The sequence below is a fragment of the Coregonus clupeaformis genome, chromosome 31, assembly GCF_020615455.1.
Source record: "Coregonus clupeaformis isolate EN_2021a chromosome 31, ASM2061545v1, whole genome shotgun sequence".
NCBI lineage: Eukaryota > Metazoa > Chordata > Actinopteri > Salmoniformes > Salmonidae > Coregonus > Coregonus clupeaformis.
This window is the reverse complement of record NC_059222.1, coordinates 41368299-41390817: the sequence shown is the minus strand read 5'-3', so window position 1 is coordinate 41390817 and position 22519 is coordinate 41368299. Positions and strand designations below refer to the sequence as shown.

Below are 22519 nucleotides of genomic sequence, written 5' to 3'. Positions count from 1 at the left end.
GAGAGGAGAGAAGGAGAGGAGAAGGAGAGGAGAGGAGAGGAGAGGAGAGGAGAGGAGAGGAAGGGAGGGGGAGAGGAGAGGAGAGGAGAGGAGAGGAGAGGAGAGGGGAGGGGATGAGAGAGGCAAACATGCAGGCACACACAAACAGGCATCTGATACGTACACAAACATTACACAAATCACACGAAACACAGACAGGCTACTGTACAGACAGACACCAGTTAAATGGCACTACAATACCCGTTGCAGGTCAGGACTCACAGGTCAGGTTTACATGCAGTTGGGAGAAGTACCTGTTTGTGAGCAGTAGGAAGAACTGGCTGGCTGGCAGTGGTATGGTGGTGGATCAGGAGCAGTACAACTACAGTACTGTAGCCTACAGTAACACTTTGTTTGGATATCTTCTACAGATGATCAGTAGATGTTCAAACTGTCCAACAAACGATCCACTAACCCTAAACACAAACCTAAGCCTAGCTTCATCCACAACCCTTGCCCTAAACCTAGCTTCATGTCCACATCTCGGTTCAACTCTAACCCTCAATCACAACCGTAAACCTAACCCTAGCTTCATTCACAACCCTAACCCTAGCTTCATTCACAACCCTAACCCTAGCTTCATTCACAACCCTAACCCTAGCTTCATGTCCACATCCCGGTTCAACCCGAATCATATAGCCTCAAACCTAACCCTTACCCTAATCCTAGCTCCAGCCACAACCCTAACCCTAACTCTCACAAGCAGTTACAAATCAACAGAGACGCCAACACCATCATTAAGTTTGCCAACGACACGATGGTGATAGGACTGAACACTGACAACGACAATGAGACAGCCTATAGGGAGGAGGTCAGAGACCTGGCAGTGTGGTGCCAGGACAATAACCTCTCCCTCAACGTCAGCAAGACAAAGGAGTAGTCCCATGTAGCTCAGTTGGTAGAGCATAGCGCTTGCAACGCCAGGGTTGTGGGTTCGTTTCCCACGGGGGGGCCAGTATGAAAATGTATGCACTCACTAACTGTAAGTCGCTCTGGATAAGAGCGTCTGCTAAATGACTAAAATGTAAATGAGTTGATCGTGGACTACAGGAAATGGATGACTGAGCACGCCCCCATTCACATGGAGCAGGTCGAGAGCTTCAAGTTCCTCGTTGTCCACGTCACTAAGGAATTAACATGTTCCACACACACCCACATAGTTGTGAAGATGGCACGACATCGCCTCTTCCCCCACAGGAGGCTGAAAAGGTTTGGCATGGGCCCTCAGATCCTCAAAAAGTTCTACAGCTACACCATTGACTGGCTGCATCCCCGCTTGGTACGGGAACTGCAAGGCACCCGACCGCAACTCTCTACAGAGGGTAGTGAGTACGGCCCAGTACATCACTGGGGCCGCCATCCAGGACCTCTATAACAGGTGGTGTCAGAGGAAGGCCCCCAAAAATTGTCAAAGACTCCAACCACCCAAGCCATAGACTGTTGTCTCTGCTTCTGCATGGTGAGCGGTAACGGTGCATCAAGTCTGGAACCAATAGGACCCTAAACAGCTTCTATCCCCAAGCCATAAGACTGCGAAACAAGACTCCTAAATAGCTATTCAAATGGCTACCCGGACTACCTGCATTGACCCTTTTTTTAACTAACTCTCCACACACACACACACACACACACACACACGATGCTGCTACAGCTCAGTCTATTATCTATCCTGCTACCTAGTCACTTTACCCCTACCTACATATACACTATATATATACAAAGGTATGTGGACACCCCTTCAAATTAGTGGATTCGGCTATTTCAGCCACACCCATTGCGGACAGGTGTATAAAATCGAGCACACAGCCATGACGTCTCTATAGACAAACATTGGCAGTAGAATGGCCTTACTGAAGAGCTCAGTGACTTTCAACGTGGCACCGTCATAGGATGCCACCTTTCCAACAAGTCAGTTCGTCAAATTTCTGCCCTGCTAGATCTGCCCCGGTCAGTGAAGGGAAAGCTTAACACTACAGCATACAATGACATTCTAGACAATTCTGTGCTTCCAACTTTGTGGCAACATTTGACATTTTAGTCATTTAGCAGACGCTCTTATCCAGAGCGACATACAGAGCAACAGTTGGGAGAAGGCCCTTTCCTGTTTCAGCATGACAATGCCACCGTACACAAAGCGAGGTCCATTCAGAAATGATTTGTCGAGATCTGTGTGGAAGAACTTGACTGGCCTGCACAGAGCCCTGACCTCAACCCCATCGAACACCTTTGGGATTAATTGGAACGCCGACTGTGAGCCAGGACTAATCGCCCAACATCAGTGCCCGACCTCACTAAGGTCCCTGCAGCAATGTTGTTTCAACATCTAGTCGAAAGCCTTCCCAGAAGAGTGGAGGCTGTTATAGCAGCAAAGGGGGGACCAACTCCATATTAACGCCCACGATTTTGTAATGACATGTTCGACGAGCAGGTGTCTACATACTTTTGGTCATGTAGTGTACATATCTACCTCGAACCCCTGCACATTGACTCGGTACTGGTACTCCCTGTACAGCATATAGCCATGTTACTTTCTACTTCCTGTATATGGCCATGTTATTTTTACTGGTTATTGTTATTCACTGTGTATTTATTTCTCGTATCACTACTTTAATTGTTTTATTTTATTTACTTTTCTTTAACTCTGCATTGTTGGAAAAGGACCCGTAAGTAAGCATTTCGTTGTTAGTCTAGACCTGTTGTTTACAAAGCATGTGACAAATAATATTTCATTTGGTTGACAATTTGAGCATCTAAAGACCATCTATATTGGACGATCTACACTGAGTGTACAAAACATTAGGAACACCTTCCAAGTGTTGAGTTGCACCCCCTTTTGCACTCAGAACAGCCTCAATTCGTCGGGCATGGACTACAAGGTGTCGAAAGCGTTCCACAGGGGTGCTGGCCAGAGTTGTGTCAAGTTGGCTCGACGTCCTTTGTGTGGTGGATCATTCTTGATACACACGGGGAAACTGTTGAGCGTGAAAAACCCAGCAGCATTGCAGTTCTTGACACACTCAAACCGGTGCGCCTGGCACCTACTACCATACCACGTTCAAAGGCACTTACAACCTTTGTGTTGCCCATTCACCCTTTGAATGGCAGATATACACAATCCATGTCTCAAGACTTCAAAATCCTTCTTTAACCGGTCTCCTCCCCTTCATCTACACTGATTGAAGTGGATTTAACAGGTGACGTCAACAAGGGATCATAGCTTTCACCTGGTCAATCTGTCATGTTCCTAATGTTTTGTACACTCAGTGTATAGGAGACTAAATAAAAATGGGACCTACCGCGCTGTACTAGAATCCACAGAGACAACAAGACCAGACCACCATGCAGGAAGGTAACACCAAATATGTAAAGTGGAGGCATTGCATGCGTGAGAGGTAGTGGGAGAGGAGGCTTAGGGTGGGTGACTACATTTAACTAAAGAACGGGAACGGGAAAAACTAAATAATTCATCAATAGCAGCTAAGATTTTTTTGGTGCATTTAAGTGAAGGTCTAGACCCATTTATAATTTGTTGTTCCATTCACTAACACTTTTGTGATCCCCAAGTGCCTTACCTACTGTATTGCAATAAAGTAATTTAATGAGCCTATAGCTAGGTTTCCATCCAATTGGCGAAAGCTTTTCATGTGAATATTTTAAAATCCTCATAAAAATATGCACATTTTCCCAACAGAGATGTGTTTCCATCAAACTGATGGATAAAAGGCTGTGCGTAGTGATCCAGTGCTGCATGATGAGATTATTATGGATGAGAGCGAGATTATTTTAATTATTCAAAACGGAAGCCAAGCATCGATCATCATTTCACCAGAACAGGACCCTCGCTATTTATTGGAAAGGAGCATCAAGCTCATCACCGTGGACTTTCACCACCCTGTTAATCATAGCTCATTTCATCTGTAGCCTAATAAACTGCATGCCTTCCCGGGTCGTGGGAATACCACACAACATATCGCGTGATATGACTTCAAGATTACTTCGATATGATGGTCATTATATTAATATTTGTGTATAAAGTAGTTTCCACCGCCATTTCTTGCATAATTAATTTTACCAACACAAAAAGATCCCACCATGTTGAACGAACAAATTGTCTGTCGACATTTGTAAAATTGTACCGACATTTCCTGTTTTCATCAGCCGGTCGTGACTTTTTTTTATGAGCCAGGTAATTTATCCGCATGAAATGATTGGATGGAAACGTGGGAAGCACCTTTTGTTGGCCTCTAGCTGTAGATCAACTTAGAGACAAGCAATCTCCTTTCTAAAGAAAGATGTACAGGTGCCTTCGGAAAGCATTCAGACCCCTTGACTTTTTCCATATTTTGTTACGTTAGAGCCTTATTCTAAAATTGATTTAAAAAATAAATAAATGCCTCAGCAATCTACACACAGTACCCCATAACAACAAAGCGAAAACAGGTTTAGAAATGTTTGCAAATTTATTAAAAATTAAAAACAGAAATACCTTATTACTTAAGTTTTCAGACCCTTTGCTATGACACTCGAAATTGAGCTCAGGTGCATCTTGTTTCCATTGATCATCCTTGAGATGTTTCTACAACTTGATTGGACATGATTTGGAAAGGCACACACATGTCTATATATGGTCCCACAGTTGACAGTGCACGTCAGAGCAAAAACCAAGCCATGAGGTCGAAGGAATTGTCCGTAGAGCTCCGAGACATTTACATTTTAGTCATTTAGCAGTTAGTGAGTGCATACATTTTTCATACTGGCCCCCCGTGGGAAACAAACCCACAACCCTGGCGTTGCAAGCGCCATGCTCTACCAACTGAGCTACACAGGGCCCACGTCTGGAGGAAACTTGGCATTATCCCTACGTTGAAGCATGGGTGGCAGCATCATGCTGTGGGGATGTTATTCAGCGGCAGGGACTGGGAGACTAGTCAGGATCGAGGGAAAGATGAACGGAGCAAAGTACAGAGAGATCCTTGATGAAAACCTGCTCCAGAGCGCTCAGGACCTCAGATTGGGTCGAAGGTTCACCTTCCAACAGGACAATGACCCTAAGCACACAGCCAAGACAACGCAGTAGTGGATTCGGGACAAGTCTCTGAATGTCCTTGAGTGGCCCAGCCAGAGCCCGGACTTGAACCCGATCGAACATCTCTGGAGAGACCTGAAAATAGCTGTGCAGCAACGCTCCCCATCCAACCTGACAGAGCTTGAGAGAATCTGCAGAGAAGAATGGGAGAAACTCCCCAAATACAGGTGTGCCAAGCTTGTAGCGTCATACCCAAGAAGACTAGAGGCAGTAATCGCTGCCAAAGGTGCTTCAACAAAGTACTGCGTAAAGGGTCTGAATACTTATGTAAATGTGATATTTTAGTTTATTTTAATAAATTATTTTGCTTTGTCATTATAGGGTATTGTGTGTAGATTGATGAGGGGGGAAAAACTATTTAATCCATTTTAGAATAAGGCTGTAAAGTAACAAAAGGTGGAAAAAGTCAAGGGTCTGAATACTTTCCGAAGGCACTGTTTTTTAATTTAAAGATCATTATCTTTATGTTAAAAGCATAGAGAAATACAACAGAGCTCTCAACTGAAGAAATATTTATTCAGCTTTTCTTCCATAGGTCATTTTTCAACATTACACTGTTTTGGTGTCCCCCAAAGAATGTTCATCAATAATTCTCTGTACATTATTCAGATGTATCTTCACAACAAAAAATGTGCATTGTTCCATAAACAATATGACATAAATAATAGAATAATCATATTATATATATATATATATATATATATATATATATATATATATATATATATATAATTATTTATTTTCCCACAGAGTGGTCGTGCAATCTCTTCAGATGTGGCAGTCTAATCACTCCTACCTCGGCCTTATTCTAGTGAAGAGAGAAGAAACATTGGCAGCTTCCGATCGTAGTAACCCGTTTGAGAGCGCTTTTGTCTCTACATTTATCAAAACACAGATAGATAGAGAAGGGGGTTGGCAAAGCTAGGGGGAGACAGGAGTTAGGTCACACACAAACAGAGAGGGAGTGGGAGAGAGACAGCAAGGCATATGTAAAGTAGACACCATTTTGTTTTTGGGCTGTAAATGTCACTTATTCCTCTCTTTGGCAAGTTGTAATAATCAGGTCAATCTAATAGGATTTTAAAAAAGGGGGATTCAAAGATGGTGTTGTGATAGAAAACAGCCTTATACTTAGAGGCAAGCATTTCTGTTTTAGACAGGACCCGGGGTTAGTATCGACAGGTGCAGACAGACTAGCGTCTTTCTTTATTCAGCACATAGAAATGACATACATGTTTTATCCTGCCTCACATATCATGCTTTTTCATTCCCTTTATTTTATTACAAAGGCTAAAAGTACAAGAAGGCTGAATGAAGTCACAATAACGAATCAACCGCTCTCCCTTTTACAGGTTGCTCATTTCATATGTACTGCAAATATGTGTCACAATAGCAAGAGTTACAGTACATGTGACTAAAGGTTATTTATTACAACGCTCTAAATGGCTATTGATCCAATTCTATTATTGCCATAATTTGCGGTTGTGCTGTTGGCAAATTATGGCTGATGACTCCTTTAAGGGCATCTGACCCATTAATTCACTCAAGTTTCTGTATGTAACTGTGTAGACCAGAACGACCTATTATTTCTGTGATATATGCTAATTACACAACGGTTAGATTTAACGGTTTATAGCTAGGAAACATTTATTAATAATGTTACGCACAACTCATCTTCCTATTGTACGCACAAGCAAGAGGCACTGTGCAGTCAATTATTGGGAGTTGTTTGCTAAAAGTTGGCATCCAGGCAGCACTGATTGGAGGGGGTGAGAAGAGAGGTTGTTTTTTACGCACTATGAAATGTAGCACCTTTGTTGTGGGATGGCCGAGGTATAACACAGGTATCAGTTGTCTGTTCTTTCATGCATGAATGCCTGAACAGTAACCAGAGCCTTGCAACTCTTTATTTCAGGGATGAGGGTTGGTTTTCCCCCATTCAGCCTTGTGTATATTGATATTAAGACAAAACATATTCAGAAAAACCCAAAGCTTCTGGTTATCAGAGTAAGGTTCTTTCACACTGCCTGTGAGGTAAGACCTCTGACATCATAAAATATTACGTTGGGGCTAATAGTCGTAATAACACAATACTAAATGTCTACAGAGAATGTCACAAATATATACAGAGCATTGGGTCTTTAAGGTGCGTTTTGATCAACCGATAATCACATTAATTACATTAATGTACAGTGCACATTCATTGTCATCCATTTCATTGGTCGGATGCCCCCCCCAATAAATTATAATTATGAAAAAAGAGCATTTACATTTAAGTTATTTCACTACACGTGATACATAAGCCTCTGGTTTAAAGAGGAATGTTTGAAGTTATCAGAAGAACCTCACAGTCTATAAAGTAAAGTTACTGTCTGAAGCATGAGAAGACCCAGCATGATTTAACTTTACCTTCTTATCAGAAGTCATTGTCATCTTTACAATCCCCTTCGGATTACCATTTTGATTTACACTGATAATATAAAATCATTAATCTTTCAACCTTCAAAACTAGCGGAGAACGTTCAAGATTTTATTTTAAATAATTTGTACTATTTTATTGTATGTTTGCAGAGGAAGAAGTCCCCATTGAATAGAAAATACATGTACATGCATTAAAGACAAGCAAAAGATGTTCCTAATTTTCCTCCTCAGACAAAGTCCATCTTTCCAATGATTTGGATGGTGTCAGTACGGTGTCACAGTCCTTTAGCGGTGGGGTTAGTTCGCTCTGCTTTGTAGTACTGGTTCCACCAGTGCTTGGCCTGGGAACTTCCCAGTAGAGTGGAAGGAGGATAGAGGGATAGAGTCTTTCCTTTGGTGGAATGGAGGGGGGGAGGACAGGGTAGAATAGGGAAATAGACTGATAAGCGCCGGTGGAGAGGGGAGTGTTGTGGTGGGTTGGAGAGAGGAGGGGTGAGGGTTAGAGTGACTGGTGAGGAGGGGTGAGGGTTAGAGGTGCCTGGCAATCAGGCAGTCAGTCAGGCAGTCTTATTGCAGCAGCAGCAGCAAGCCGAGTCTGTGTCTGTCTGTCTGTCCCATCTCACACTGTCGAAATCAATTTCAGAACTGTTCCCCCTTCGGAACTGTGGAACAAAGAGAAGGAGAAGCTTCCAGGTATATATATATATATATATATATATATATATATATATATATATATATATATATATATAACACAGTGAGGGAAAAAAGTATTTGATCCCCTGCTGATTTTGTACGTTTGCCCACTGACAAAGACATGATCAGTCTATAATTTTAATGGTAGGTTTATTTGAACAGTGAGAGACAGAATAACAACAAAACAATCCAGAAAACGCATGTCAAAATGTTATAAATTGATTTGCATTTTAATGAGGGAAATAAGTATTTGACCCCCTCTCAATCAGAAAGATTTCTGGCTCCCAGGTGTCTTTTATACAGGTAACGAGCTGAGATTAGGAGCACACTCTTAAAGGGAGTGCTCCTAATCTCAGTTTGTTACCTGTATAAAGGACGCCTGTCCACAAAAGCAATCAATCAATCAGATTCCAAACTCTCCACCATGGCCAAGACCAAAGAGCTCTCCAAGGATGTCAGGGACAAGATTGTAGACCTACACAAGGCTGGAATGGGCTACAAAGACCATCGCCAAGCAGCTTGGTGAGAAGGTGACAACAGTTGGTGCGATTATTCGCAAATGGAAGAAACACAAAATAACTGTCAATCTCCCTCGGCCTGGGGCTCCATGCAAGATCTCACCTCGTGGAGTTGCAATGATCATGAGAACGGTGAGGAATCAGCCCAGAACTACACGGGAGGATCTTGTCAATGATCTCAAGGCAGCTGGGACCATAGTCACCAAGAAAGCAATTGGCAACACACTATGCCGTGAAGGACTGAAATCCTGCAGCGCCCGCAACGTCCACCTGCTCAAGAAAGCACATATACAGGCCCGTCTGAAGTTTGCCAATAAACATCTGAACGATTCAGAGGAGAACTGGGTGAAAGTGTTGTGGTCAGATGAGACCAAAATCGAGCTCTTTGGCATCAACTCAACTCGCCGTGTTTGGAGGAGGAGGAATTCTGCCTATGACCCCAAGAACACCATCCCCACCGTCAAACATGGAGGTGGAAACATTATGCTTTGGGGGTGTTTTTCTGCTAAGGGGACAGGACAACTTCACTGCATCAAAGGGACGATGGACGGGGCCATGTACCGTCAAATCTTGGGTGAGAACCTCCTTCCCTCAGCCAGGGCATTGAAAATGGGTCGTTGATGGGTATTCCAGCATGACAATGACCCAAAACACACAGCCAAGGCAACAAAGGAGTGGCTCAAGAAGAAGCACATTAAGGTCCTGGAGTGGCCTAGCCAGTCTCGAGACCTTAATCCCATAGAAAATCTGTGGAGGGAGCTGAAGGTTCGAGTTGCCAAACGTCAGCCTCGAAACCTTAATGACTTGGAGAAGATCTGCAAAGAGGAGTGGGACAAAATCCCTCCTGAGATGTGTGCAAGCCTGGTGGCCAACTACAAGAAACGTCTGACCTCTGTGATTGCCAACAAGGGTTTTGCCACCAAGTACTAAGTCATGTTTTGCAGAGGGGTGAAATACTTATTTCCCTCAATAAAATGCAAATCAATTTATAACATTTTTGACATGTGTTTTTCTGGATTTTTTTGTTGTTATTCTGTCTCTCACTGTTCAAATAAACCTACCATTAAAATTATAGTCTGATCATTACTTTTTCAGTGGGCAAACGTACAAAATCAGCAGGGGATCAAATATTTTTTTCCCTCACTGTATATATATATATATATTCACTCACTCAGAGAAACAACAGTGGAGCAACACAACCACAGCCAAATACAGTTGGCCAATCGACAGGCATATAGTTTGGCCAATTTTAGAGCTGGGTGCCATGTTGCTATTCCCTTCATCCATTCATGACGAGGATTTGAATATCATAGTATTTCATACAGTAAAATGCTCATCTCATGTCTTCAATCTAATTTCTCTGATATGCTACAACAAATGAACTGACAGCCTTTCACGTTTACTGCAGACCTGAGTTCAAATAGCATAGAAAACACATACGATATGGTCTAGTTTACTGTAGCCTTTACATGGACACAGAGCACAGTGTGGGCAGCAGCACAGAAGGGATAGTATTAATACTATGGAGGTGCTAGCTAGAAGCATGATGTGTTGCGGGTCAGTAGCTAGGAGGGGAGCGTGCAAGCCTGAGGCTTCTCCCTGACATCAAATAAATAAATAAAAACCTAAATGAAACTTAACGATAAAAGCAAAAAGCAAGTTAAAGCAACAAATATGTTTGAAATTAAAAGGATAAAACACTGAGGGAAAATATTTATTTGACCCATTAGGAATGGCATAAGGATAGGTGATTCCCATTGGTCCAACATGGGTTGAGGCGGACCAACATTGGGCTTTTGGGCAAACCAACCTTTCTGTCCCACATGATATCACATAATCATGATATCGTAGGTCTCATCATCAAATAAATAAAAATCGGGGGGAAAAACGGAAACACAACAAAAAGGAAACCATTAAAATGATATGTCAATTAACACAACAAAAGGGAAACCATTAAAATGATATGTCAATTAACACAACAAAATGGAAACCATTAAAATTATATGTCAATTAACACAACAAAATGGAAACCATAAAAAAAAAACTGATATGTCCTTGTTTGTAGTTTGATAGTTTCTGTTGGAAAGTTGGAGTTCCTATCATGGGAATAGTTAAGGACGCTAACTACTTGTACTGTCTACCCATTGGTCCATGTAATCATCTCCAGTCTATCTAGTCGCCAAACCTTATCAATTCAGTATCACAACAGAGCATTATTATCTATAGAGAAAAGAAGTGAGCCTTACCTCGTCGGAAAACGTTGCTCATACTGTTCAAGTCCATGCTGGGGAGACAAAGACGAAACACTTTTCAGAGTTTTTTCAAGTCATTGGAACTTTTGTGTCACACTAGATAGTTGAGAATACATGATAACAGTATTGATTGATTTGCAATCCAAAACATTATCAATTGAATTGCTGGAGATATTGTTCCACCATGTTAGACAAGGTAGAGGTAAGGTTACTGTTTATCAGTAGTACTTTGTGGTCCTATCTGGCTCAGATTCAGCTTCAGGGTGTTTAATAGTCACATGTACAGGGTTGCAGGTGTGATTGCAGGGTACAGTGAAAATCTTAGGCTCCGAGCTCCAACATGCACAACTAGTGAAATAAAACAATGAAAATGGTAATGCAATAGTATTATTATGGTCCTCTGTAGCTCAATTGGCAGAGCATGGCGCTTGTAACGCCAGGGTAGTGGGTTCGATCCCCGGGACCACCCATACGTAAAAATGTATGCACACATGACTGTAAGTCGCTTTGGATAAAAGTGTCTGCTAAATGGCATATTATTATTATTATTATAATATGGTAATAAAAAACAACAATAGAAATAGCACTATATACACATTATAATAACTGTAGTGATGAATAAATACTGTAAATGTTCATTTTGGAATTTGGTATTTTATTAGGATCCCCATTAGCTGTTGCGAAAGCAGCAGCTACTCTTCCTGGGGTCCACACAAAACATGAAACATGACATAATACAGAACATTAACAGACAAGAACAGCTCAAGGACAGAACTACATACATTTAAAACGGCACACTTAGCCTACATATCAATACATACAACAAACTATCTAGGTCAAATTGGGGAGAGGCGTTGTGCCGTGAGGTGTTGCTTTATCTGTTCTTTGAAACCAGGTTTGCTGTTCACTTGAGTAATATGAGATGGAAGGGAGTTCCATGCAATAATGGCTCTATATAATACTGAACGCTTTCTTGAATTTGTTCTGGATTTGGAGACTGTGAAAAGATCCCTGGTGGCATGTCTGGTGGGGTAAGTGTGTGTGTGTGTGTGTGTGTGTGTGTGTGTGTGTGTGTGTGTGTGTGTGTGTAAGTTGACTATGCAAACAATTTGGAATTTTCAACACATTAATATTTCTTATAAAAATAAGTGATGCAGTCAGTCTCTCCTTAAATCTTATCCAAGAGAGACTGGCATGCATAGTATTTATATCAGCCCTCTGATTACAATGAAGAGCAAGACGTGTCACATTGTTTTGGGCCAGCTGCAGCTTAACTAGGTCTTTCCTTGCAGCACTGGACCACATGACTAGACAATAATCAAAATAAGACAGAACTAGAGTCCGCAGAACTTGCTTTGTGGAGTGTGGCGTCAAAAAAGCAGAGCATCTCTTTATTATGGACAGACCTCCCCAACTTTACAACCACTGAATCTATATATGTTTTGACCATGACAGTTTACAATCTAAGGTAACACCAAGTAATTTATTCTCCTCAACTTGCTCAAGAGCCACACCATTCATTACCAGATTCAGCTGAGGTCTAGAGCTTAGGGAATGATTTGTACCAAATACAATGCCCTTATTTTTAGAGATGTTTTGGTCCAGTTTATTACTGGCCACCCATTACAAAACAGACTGCAACTCTTTGTTAAGGGTTTCAGTGACTTCATTAGCTGTGGTTGCTGACACGTATGTGGTTGAATCATCAGAATACATGGACACACAGGCTTTGTTTAATACCAGTGGCAGGTCATTGGTAAAAATAGAAAAGAGTAGAGGGCCTACAGAGCTGCCCTGCAGTACACCACACCCTACATGTTTGATAGAGAACTCCATTAAAGAAAACCCTGAGTTCTATTAGATAGATAGTACTGAATCCACAATATGGCAGAGGTTGAAAAGCCATAAAACATGACTTCTCAACAACAGGTTATGGTCAATAATATCGAAGGTTGCACTGAAATCTAACAGTACAGCTACCACAATCTTCTTATTATGAATTTCTTTCAACCAATCATCAGTCATTTTTGTCAGTGCAGTACATGTTGAGTGCCCTTCTCTATAAGCATGCTGAAAGTCTGTTGTCAGTTTGTTTACAGAGAAATAGCATTGTATTTGGTCAAACACCATTTTTTCCAACAGTTTGCTAAGAGCTGGCAGCAAGCTGATAGGTCTGCTGTTAGAACCAGTAAAGGCCGCTTTACCGCTCTTGGGTAGTGGAATGACTTTGGTTTCCCTCCAGGCCTGAGGACAAACACTTTCCTCTAGGCTCAGATTAAAGATATGACAGATAGGAGTGGCCATAGAGTCAGCTACCATCCTCAGTAGCTTTCCATCCAAGTTGTCAATGCCAGGAGGTTTGTCATTATTGATTGATAACACTCATTTTTCCACCTCTCCCACTAACTTTACAAAATTCAAACTTATTTGGTTTTTTTATATGCATGAATACAATGGCTCACTGTTTGTTGTTGGCATTTCCTTCCTAAGTTTGCCCACTTTGCCAATGAAGTAATCATTAAAATTAGTTGGCAACATCAAATGGTTTTGTGATGAATAAGCCATCTGAGAGATGGAAGATGGAGTTGAATTTGTCTTTCTGCCCATGATTTCATTTAAAGTTAAAACATTTTCATAATTTCATCATTTATAACATTGCGTTTGGCTTCATAAAACAGTTTCTTCTTCTTTTTATTGAGTTTAGTCACATAATTTCTCAATTTGCAGTAAGTCAGCCAGTCAGATGGGCAGCCACCTACTAGCCACTCCTTTTGCCCCATCTCTTTCAGCCATACAGTTTTTCAATTGTTCATCATCACCATAGAGATTTAACAGATCTAACAGTCAGTTTCTTAACAAGTGCATGTTTATCAATTACTGGAAGAAGCAATTTCATAAATTCATCAAGTGCAGCGTATGGATGCTCCTTATTAATCACATCAGCCCAACAAATATTTTTAACATCATCCACATAAGAGTCACAGCTAAATCTTTTGTATGATCTCTTCTACACTATTTTAGGCCAAGCTTTTGGAACTTTGGCTTTCCTGGATATAGCCACTATATTGTGATCACTGCATCCAATGGATACGGATACAGCTTTAGAACAAAGTTCTACAGTATTAGTAAAAATGTGATCAATATATGTGGATGATCTTATTCCTGTAGTGTTTGTAAACACCCTGGTAGGTCGATTAATAACCTGAACCAGATTACAGGCACTGGTTACAGTGAGAAGCTTTCTCTTGAGTGGACAGCTTGATGAAAACCAGTCATCAAACAGGGTGGGGGGGATGAGTAGCAGTCAGACTAAACGACCATTGACGGGGGGAGTGGGGGCCAGGACGGTAGAGCATTGCACTTACAATGCCAAGAGTCGTGGGTTAGATTCCTGCTGGGGCCACTTAAGAAAAATGTAAGCACACATGACTATCAGTCGCTTTGGATAAAAGCGTCTGCTAAATTGCTTATATGATCAGTCGCCATACTAATACAAGCCTGTAAGGGGCATCAGCTGAACATAGCAGAACAACCACTGCTTTTAGTCAGAGTGACACAGCTGTAGAAAATTAACATAACGGTCTGTTCTAACTCAACTTTTTTCCTCTCAATATGCCACTAGAGATATAATCTGAGGGGGAAAACAAGACCAAGAAGTTGTTACGTGACTATCTGAGCAATTAGAGACTATTATCATGCCCACATACAGTACCTCTCCACCTCCCGCCTCCTCCTGCCCTGTAAAGGGCTGTGGTGTTACATAATGGAACACAGCCCCCGCTCACTCTCACCTCAGCGACAATGTGTGTGTGTGTGTGTGTGTGTGTGTGTGTCTCCAGTCAGCAGGGCTAGTCCCTCTTTATGCTATCAGCTGTCACAACCACTTTCCTCAGTACCAGAGGCAGCCGAGCGGCAAGCAGCCTTCTCCGATCTGGGCTCTGTCATCTCTGTGCGGCCCGTCACACAACACAGACGCACAGACACAAACACGCTCAGACAAACACACACACACACACACAGTGAGTGAGGCAGAGGGGAACTGATCCCTCGTTTACGTAAGTTAATTGGCCAGAACGTTATGGGAAAACTGTGTTGAGTGACACTGGGGACCTAAAACAGACAGCCTATCACACTGATGGTTTACTGCACAATTGACTTAGGTCCCTTCAACGGCTTAAGAAACTCAGCTGTTATATACATTACATATTTTCAGGACAAACTCTTAAAATGAATGAACAAGGAAAACAAAACCTGTATGGAAATATTCTAAGTTATTATATTTCATTAATCACTGAAATGTTATTCAGTATGGAGAAAATGTTTTAACTCTCAAGTTGACCCTGAGGTCTTCAAAAAATAAACCAAACAAATGAAAATGGTTGGTGGAAATATAATTAGCTGTTCTAAGCACTAAGGTTAAAAGAGTACCTATATGAACATTGTTTCCAGAGAAAAGTGATATATTCTTTGGTATCTGGAAGTGTGACCTGTCAGATTCAATGAAACTCATGATCTATGACTGAGTGGAATTTCTTTGCATTCCACTGAATTAAATTCTACTTCCTGTCACTCAAACTCTAATTCTACATCCCGTAGGGGTGTGACCAATTCAATTTAGTAAATTCTAAAATTCTGAGTTGAGCACAACCCTGGTATCTATCTGTGTAGTTGGGTGTTGTTGTTGTTGTTGTTCACCTGTGAGAAGCCCGGCCCTGCCACGCTATACGGGCGCTGTTGCCGTCTGCTGCTGCTGTGTGCCAAGGTAGCACTCTGCATGCTCTGTGCCAGCAGGTGAGACGACATGACACCGGCCATGTCCTCTCTCTCCAACAGGTCCCCTGTGCTGCTGCTCTTACCATGGTGGAGACTGGAGACAGACACAAGTCAGTTAGTTACACAGAGACTGAAATGAGAGCGAGATCAATGTCAATAAGAACTGAGATTATCCGATGACTCAAACGGTTGCAAACTGGAACCATGACATCCGGTAGGCCTAGATTCAATATGTATTGCGGGAGAGCCGTGCCATAGCGCGATTTTAAATTCTAAAGGAGATGTTTCCGCATTCACAGAGACTGCATTCATGGTAAACGCTGCAAATGTCGGCTCAATCTGAAGTTACCTTTAAAATGTCAAACGCGCTATAACTGGGATCTTCCGCAATATGGGTTGAATCTAGCCCATAGTCAATCAGTTTCACACAGTTAAGCCGCAAAAAAAATAAACATTCATAGCCAGAACTGAAAATCTCTGATCTCACGAACAAATCAGCTTCAGAGAGAATGGAGTAATTCTATGTCTATTGAATAACACGTAAAGATGAGCATTAAAGGCCTGTTCCCTTACAAATACACAACACAATAGTGGCAAAAAATGTTAAACGTACTTGTTGACTCGTAGCGTGTCGCTGTCCGTCTCGGGGATGACACGTGTATAGGAGAAAGGGAACCAGCCACGCCTGATGAGGAAACAACGATTCAACAGATGAATCAGCAACAGTGATTCAACATTGACAGCAGCACCAAGAGTTGGGATACTTATGAGGTCATGTCTCATGTAAAGATTCACACTAATAACTATATTATAATAATATACGCCATTTAGCACACGCTTTTATCCAAAGCAACGTAGACATGCATGCATAAATTTTCACGTACGGCTCATTGCAAGCGTCACGCTCTACCAACTGAGCTACTTTAATAATGTTTACATATCTTGCATTAGTAATCTCATATGTATATACTGTATTCTATACTATTCTACTGTATCTTAGTCCATGCCGCTCTGACATCACTAGTCCATATATGTATATATTCTTAATTCATTCCTTACTTAGATTTGCGTGTATTGGGTATATGTTGTGAAATTTTTAGGTATTACTTGTTAGATATTACTGCACTGTCGGAGCTAGAAGCACAAGCCTTTTGCTACACCCACAATAACATCTGCTAAACACGTCTATGTGACCAATACAATTTTATGTGAAGCGTTACTCATGGTGCCTGCTGGGAATCACATGGAGTTAGGACACTTACATCTTGTTCCTCTCATTCTCCCCGTAGTGCCATCCGTCGCGGGCCTCAGGCACAAGCAGGGTGATGATGTCTCCCTCAGAGAAGCTGAGCAGGGTGCTGTTGTCCCCCGCCGCGTGGGAGAAGACGGCCTGGACACGGGTACGTCCGTTCCTCTCCAGCCCTGCAGCCATAGAGCTGGACCGGGGCAGGGTACGGGTCTCTAGACCTGGGGAGATTTTATTTTTAAAAAAATTTAACAACCTTTATTGGCACAATTGAATGTATTTACAGTAGCTTGTGAAAGTATTCACCCCCCTTGGCATTTTTCCTATTTTGTTGCCATACAACCTGGAATTAAAATGGATTTTTTGGGGGTTTGTACCATTTGATTTACATAACATGCCTACCACTTTGAATATGCTAAATATTTTTTCTTGTGAAACAAACAACAAATAAGACAAAAAAACTGAAAACTTGAGCGTGCATAACTATTCACCCCCCCAAAGTCAATACTTTGTAGAGCCACCTTTTGCAGCAATTACAGCTGCAAGTCTCTTGGGGTATGTCTCTATAAGCTTGGCACATCTAGCCACTGGGATTTTTGCCCATTCTTCAAGGCAAAACCTACTCCAGCTCCTTCAAGTTGGATGGGTTCTGCTGGTGTACAGCAATCTTTAAGTTATACCACAGCACAGATTCTCAATTGGATTGAGGTCTGGGCTTTGACTAGGCCATTCCAAGACATTTAAATGTTTCCCCTTAAACCACTCGAGTGTTGCTTTAGCAATATGCTTAGGGTCATTGTCCTGCTGGAAGGTGAACCTCCGTCCCAGTTTCAAATCTCTGGAAGACTGAAACGGGTTTCCCTCAAGAATTTCCCTGTATTTAGCGCCAGCCATCATTCCTTCAATTCTGACCAGTTTCCCAGTCCCTGCCGATGAAAAACATGGTGTTCTCAGGGTGATGAGAGGTGTTGGGTTTGCGCCAGACATAGCGTTTTCCTTGATGGCCAAAAAGCTCAATTTTAGTCCCATCTGACCAGAGTACCTTTTTCCATATGTTTGGGGAGTCTCCCACATGCCTTTTGGCGAACACCAAATGTGTTTGCTTATTTTTTTCTTTAAGCAATGGCTTTTTTCTGGCCACTCTTCCGTAAAGCCCAGCTCTTTGGAGTGTACGGCTTAAAGTGGTCCTATGGACAGATACTCCAATCTCCGCTGTGGAGCTTTGCAGCTCCTTCAGGGTCATCTTTGGTCTTTTGTTGCCTCTCTGATTAATGCCCTCCTTGCCTGGTCCGTGAGTTTTGGTGGGTGGCCCTCTCTTGGCAGGTTTGTTATGGTGCCATATTATTTCCATTTTTTTATAATGGATTTAATGGTGTTCCGTGGGATGTTCAAAGTTTCAGATATTTTTTTTAGAACCCAACCCTGATCTGTACTTCTCCACAACTTTGTCCCTGACCTGTTTTGAGAGGTCCTTGGTCTTCATGGTGCCGCTTGCTTGGTGGTGCCCCTTGCTTAGTGATGTTGCAGACTCTGAACAGGTGTATATATACTGAGATCATGTGACAGATCATGTGACACTTAGATTGCACTCAGGTGGACTTTATTTAACTGAGGCCAAGGCTGCACCCCCTCCTGGTTCGGGCAGGCTTCGGCGTTCATTGTCACCAGAGTACTAGCTAATGCCGATCCCATTCTCATCACTCCACTTGTCATGTCTTGTCAATCACACACACCTGGTGCTCATTCCCCTAATTAGTATGTGTATACAGTGAGGGAAACATTTTTGTACATTTGCCCACTGACAAATAAATTATCAGTCTATAATTTTAATGGTAGGTTTATTTGAACAGTGAGAGACAGAATAACAACAAAATCCTGAAAAACGCATGCCAAAAATTTTATAAATTGATTTGCATTTTAAATTAGGGAAATAAGTATTTGACCCCTCTGCAAAACATGACTTAGTACTTGGTGGCAAAACCCTTGTTGGCAATCACAGAGGTCAGACATTTCTTGTAGTTGGCCACCAGGTTTGCACACATCTCAGGAGGGATTTTGTCCCACTCCTCTTTGCAGATCTTCTCCAAGTCATTATGGTTTCGAGGCTGACGTTTGGCAACTCGAACCTTCAGCTCCCTCCACATATTTTCTATGGGATTAAGGTCTGGAGACTGGCTAGGCCACTCCAGGACCTTAATGTGCTTCTTCTTGAGCCACTCCTTTGTTGCCTTGGCTGTGTGTTTTGGGTCATTGTCATGCTGGAATACCCATCCACGACCCATTTTCAATGCCCTGGCTGAGGGAAGGAGGTTCTCACCCAAGATTTGACGGTACATGGCCCCGTCCATCGTCACTTTGATGCGGTGAAGTTGTCCTGTCTCCTTAGCAGAAAAACACCCCCAAAGCATAATGTTTCCACCTCCATGTTTGACGGTGGGGATGGTGTTCTTGGGGTCATAGGCAGCATTCCTCCTCCTCCAAACACGAAGTTGCTTGGCGATGGTCTTGTAGCCCATTCCAGCCTTGTGTAGGTCTACAATCTCGTCCCTGACATCCTTGGCGAGCTCTTTGGTCTTGGCTATGGAGGAGAGTTTGGAATCTGATTGATTGATTGCTTCTGTGGACAGGTGTCTTTTATACAGGTAACAAGCTGAGATTAGGAACACTGCCTTTAAGAGTGTGCTCCTAATCTCAGCTCGTTACCTGTATAAAAGACACCTGGGAGCCAGAAATCTTTCTGATTGAGAGGGGGTCAAATACTTATTTCCCTCATTAAAATGCAAATCAATTTATTACATTTTTGACGTGTTTTTCTTGATTTTTGTTGTTGTTATTCTGTCTCTCACTGTTCAAACCTACCATGTCTTTGTCAGTGGGCAAACGTACAAAATCAGTAGGGGATCAAATACTTTTTTCCCTCACTGTAAGTGTTCCCTCAGTTCCCCTTGTCTTTGTGAGTGATTGTTTGTTGTGAGAGTGTGTAGCTCGGTTGAGCTACTATTCACTGTATTTATGCCAAGGTGGATGTTTTCCCTTGTAATAGTTTCGTTTGACGCTTTGGGCGTTTGATTTATGTAAACGGAATAAACTCTGGACTTCGGTATTTTACCTCCTGTGCCTGACTCCTTCATTCACACCTCGTCACAGAATCACTCACCGGATCTGATATGGAGTCAGCAGGAGAAGACCGCATGCCTGGAGTTGTTGCAAGGGTCCAGGAACATTCCTCGATGTTGGCCAGCTTGGGGGAAGCGATGGATCGGGTTCTTCAGGTGGTACAACACCTGGAGAGGAGAGGATCTGATCTATCGAGACCAGCTTGTCAACCGGATCCAGCCACCTACACCCCAGCCCCTGGAGGGATCCAGATATCCCGGCCACCGGCGTTTGACCGGACAGCAGCACGATGTAAGGGATTTCTACTCCAACTGGAGTTGTATTTCTCCAGCATCAGGCCGGCGCCCCGGGAGCGGGAGAAGGTATCCGTCCTCGTTTCCTGCCTTTGTGGGAGAGCCCTGGAGTGGGCCAACGCGTTGTGGAATGAGGGAGGTACTGCGTTGGAGGACAACAGGGAGTTTGCTCGCAACTTTCGGGCCATTTTTGATCACCCGCCTGAGGGTCGAGAGGTGGGCGAACGACTGGTTCATCTGTGGCAGGGGACGAGGACCGCTCAGGACTATGCTCTGGAGTTCCGGACGCTGGCAGTGGGGTCCGGGTGGAACGAACAGGCCCTGATCTACCATTTCCGGTGGCACTTATGGGAGGAAGTCCGACGGGAGCTAGCCTGCCGGGATGCCATGATATCGTTCTCCCAACTGGTGGACATGGCCATCCGGCTGGACAATCTGCTAGCAGCCAGAGGACATCCTGGTAGGGGTCTGCCCATTCCCACTCCGGACGACTCTGACCCCGAGCAAATGGAGCTGGGGGGAGCCGCCGGTCGAGAGAGCGCAGGAGAACAGCGACAGTGCCACTCTGGTGGCACGAAGGGAGAATCCACCTCACGTCGCAGTCAACGTTCTTTTGTGCCTGGAGGCGGTAGGCAGGGTACTCACGCATCACCCCAGGTAACGAACACCCAAACGTGTTCAGAACCCTTTGTGGCGCACTGTACTTTATCTATCTCCTTTCCCGATCACTTGGTAGGTTCCCAGTGTAAGGCTGGTAGGTTCCCAGTGTAAGGCTGGTAGGTTCCCAGTGTAAGGCTGGTAGGTTCCCAGTGTAAGGCTGGTAGGTTCCCCAGTGTAAGGCTGGTAGGTTCCCAGTGTAAGGCTGGTAGGTTCCCAGTGTAAGGCTGGTAGGTTCCCAGTGTAAGGCTGGTAGGTTCCCAGTGTAAGGCTGGTAGGTTCCCAGTGTAAGGCTGGTAGGTTCCCAGTGTAAGGCTGGTAGGTTCCCAGTGTAAGGCTGGTAGGTTCCCCAGTGTAAGGCTGGTAGGTTCCCAGTGTAAGGCTGGTAGGTTCCTCAGTGTAAGGCTGGTAGGTTCCCAGTGTACAGGCTGGTAGGTTCCCAGTGTAAGGCTGGTAGGTTCCCAGTGTAAGGCTGGTAGGTTCCCAGTGTAAGGCTGGTAGGTTCCCAGTGTAAGGCTGGACGGGACCACCTAGTGTTGACACGGAGCCCCGCCGATCCTACACGACTGGTCTGCCGACGAAATCGTCTGATGTGGTTACGACGATGTCGACCACGAAGATTCCATCTGCTAGCCCCGGCCCGCTAGCACACGCTAGCCGTGGCCTCTTACCTGCTAGTGCTTTAGCAGCCTCCGAACTATCCTATTGCTGTTCACCGGACCTTATGATAACTCAGCTATACAGCTGATGTCTGCTGGACTGTTCCTTTTTACGGTACTACATCCTGTTTATGTTTAGCCTCAGCCCAAACATGGTTAGCTTATTGTTGTTTCGAGTTATTTCTAATTGTACTATTTCACTGTAGATCCCCCAGCCCAGCTAAACCTGCCTTAGATAGCTCCTTTGTCCCACCCCCCATACACGCAGAGACCGACTCAATTGATGCCTCTAGTGATACTATCTCTTTCATTGTTACCCCACGCTTAGGTTTACCCCCACTTTACTCATATCCTTCCATATCCTTGTCTGTACATAATGCCCTGAATCTTTTCTACAACACCCGGAAATCTGCCCCCTTTATTCTATGTACCCAACGCACTAGAAGACCAGTTCTTAAAGCCTTTAGCCGTATCCTTATTCTAGTCCTCCTCTGTTCCTCTGGTGATGTAGAGGCTAACCCAGGCCCTGCAGCCCTCAGTATCACTCCTACTCCCCAGGCGCTATCATTTGCTGACTTCTGTAATCGCAAAAGTCTTGGTTTCTTGCACGTAAACATCAGAAGTCTACTTCCTAAGTTTGAGTTATTCACTGCGTTAGCACACTCCGCCAACCCTGATGTTCTAGCAGTGTCTGAATCCTGGCTCAGGAAGGCCACCAAAAATTCTGAAATTTCCATCCCCAACTATAACATTTTCCGTCTA

At 43.3% G+C, this 22519-nt stretch overlaps 1 protein-coding gene across 5 annotated transcripts in view; it reads right to left on the bottom strand.

The window, feature by feature from the left end:
* The window catches only part of LOC121547732 (brain-specific angiogenesis inhibitor 1-associated protein 2), a 148250-nt gene that overhangs the window by 4077 nt on the left and 121654 nt on the right, over positions 1 to 22519 (bottom strand). For 3 of the 5 annotated variants that reach the window (XM_041859145.2, XM_045209897.1, XM_045209899.1), the window contains 4 exons: positions 17048 to 17252; positions 16399 to 16470; positions 15708 to 15879; positions 11007 to 11044 (listed from right to left, as the gene is read on the bottom strand). In XM_041859145.2, coding sequence (XP_041715079.2) covers positions 11007 to 11044; positions 15708 to 15879; positions 16399 to 16470; positions 17048 to 17252 — 487 coding nt within the window. Of the gene's footprint in view, positions 1 to 8091; positions 8209 to 9936; positions 10614 to 11006; positions 11045 to 15707; positions 15880 to 16398; positions 16471 to 17047; positions 17253 to 22519 lie in introns of those variants that run through there. The other 2 variants (XM_041859144.2, XM_041859147.2) reach the window with 2 other exon arrangements.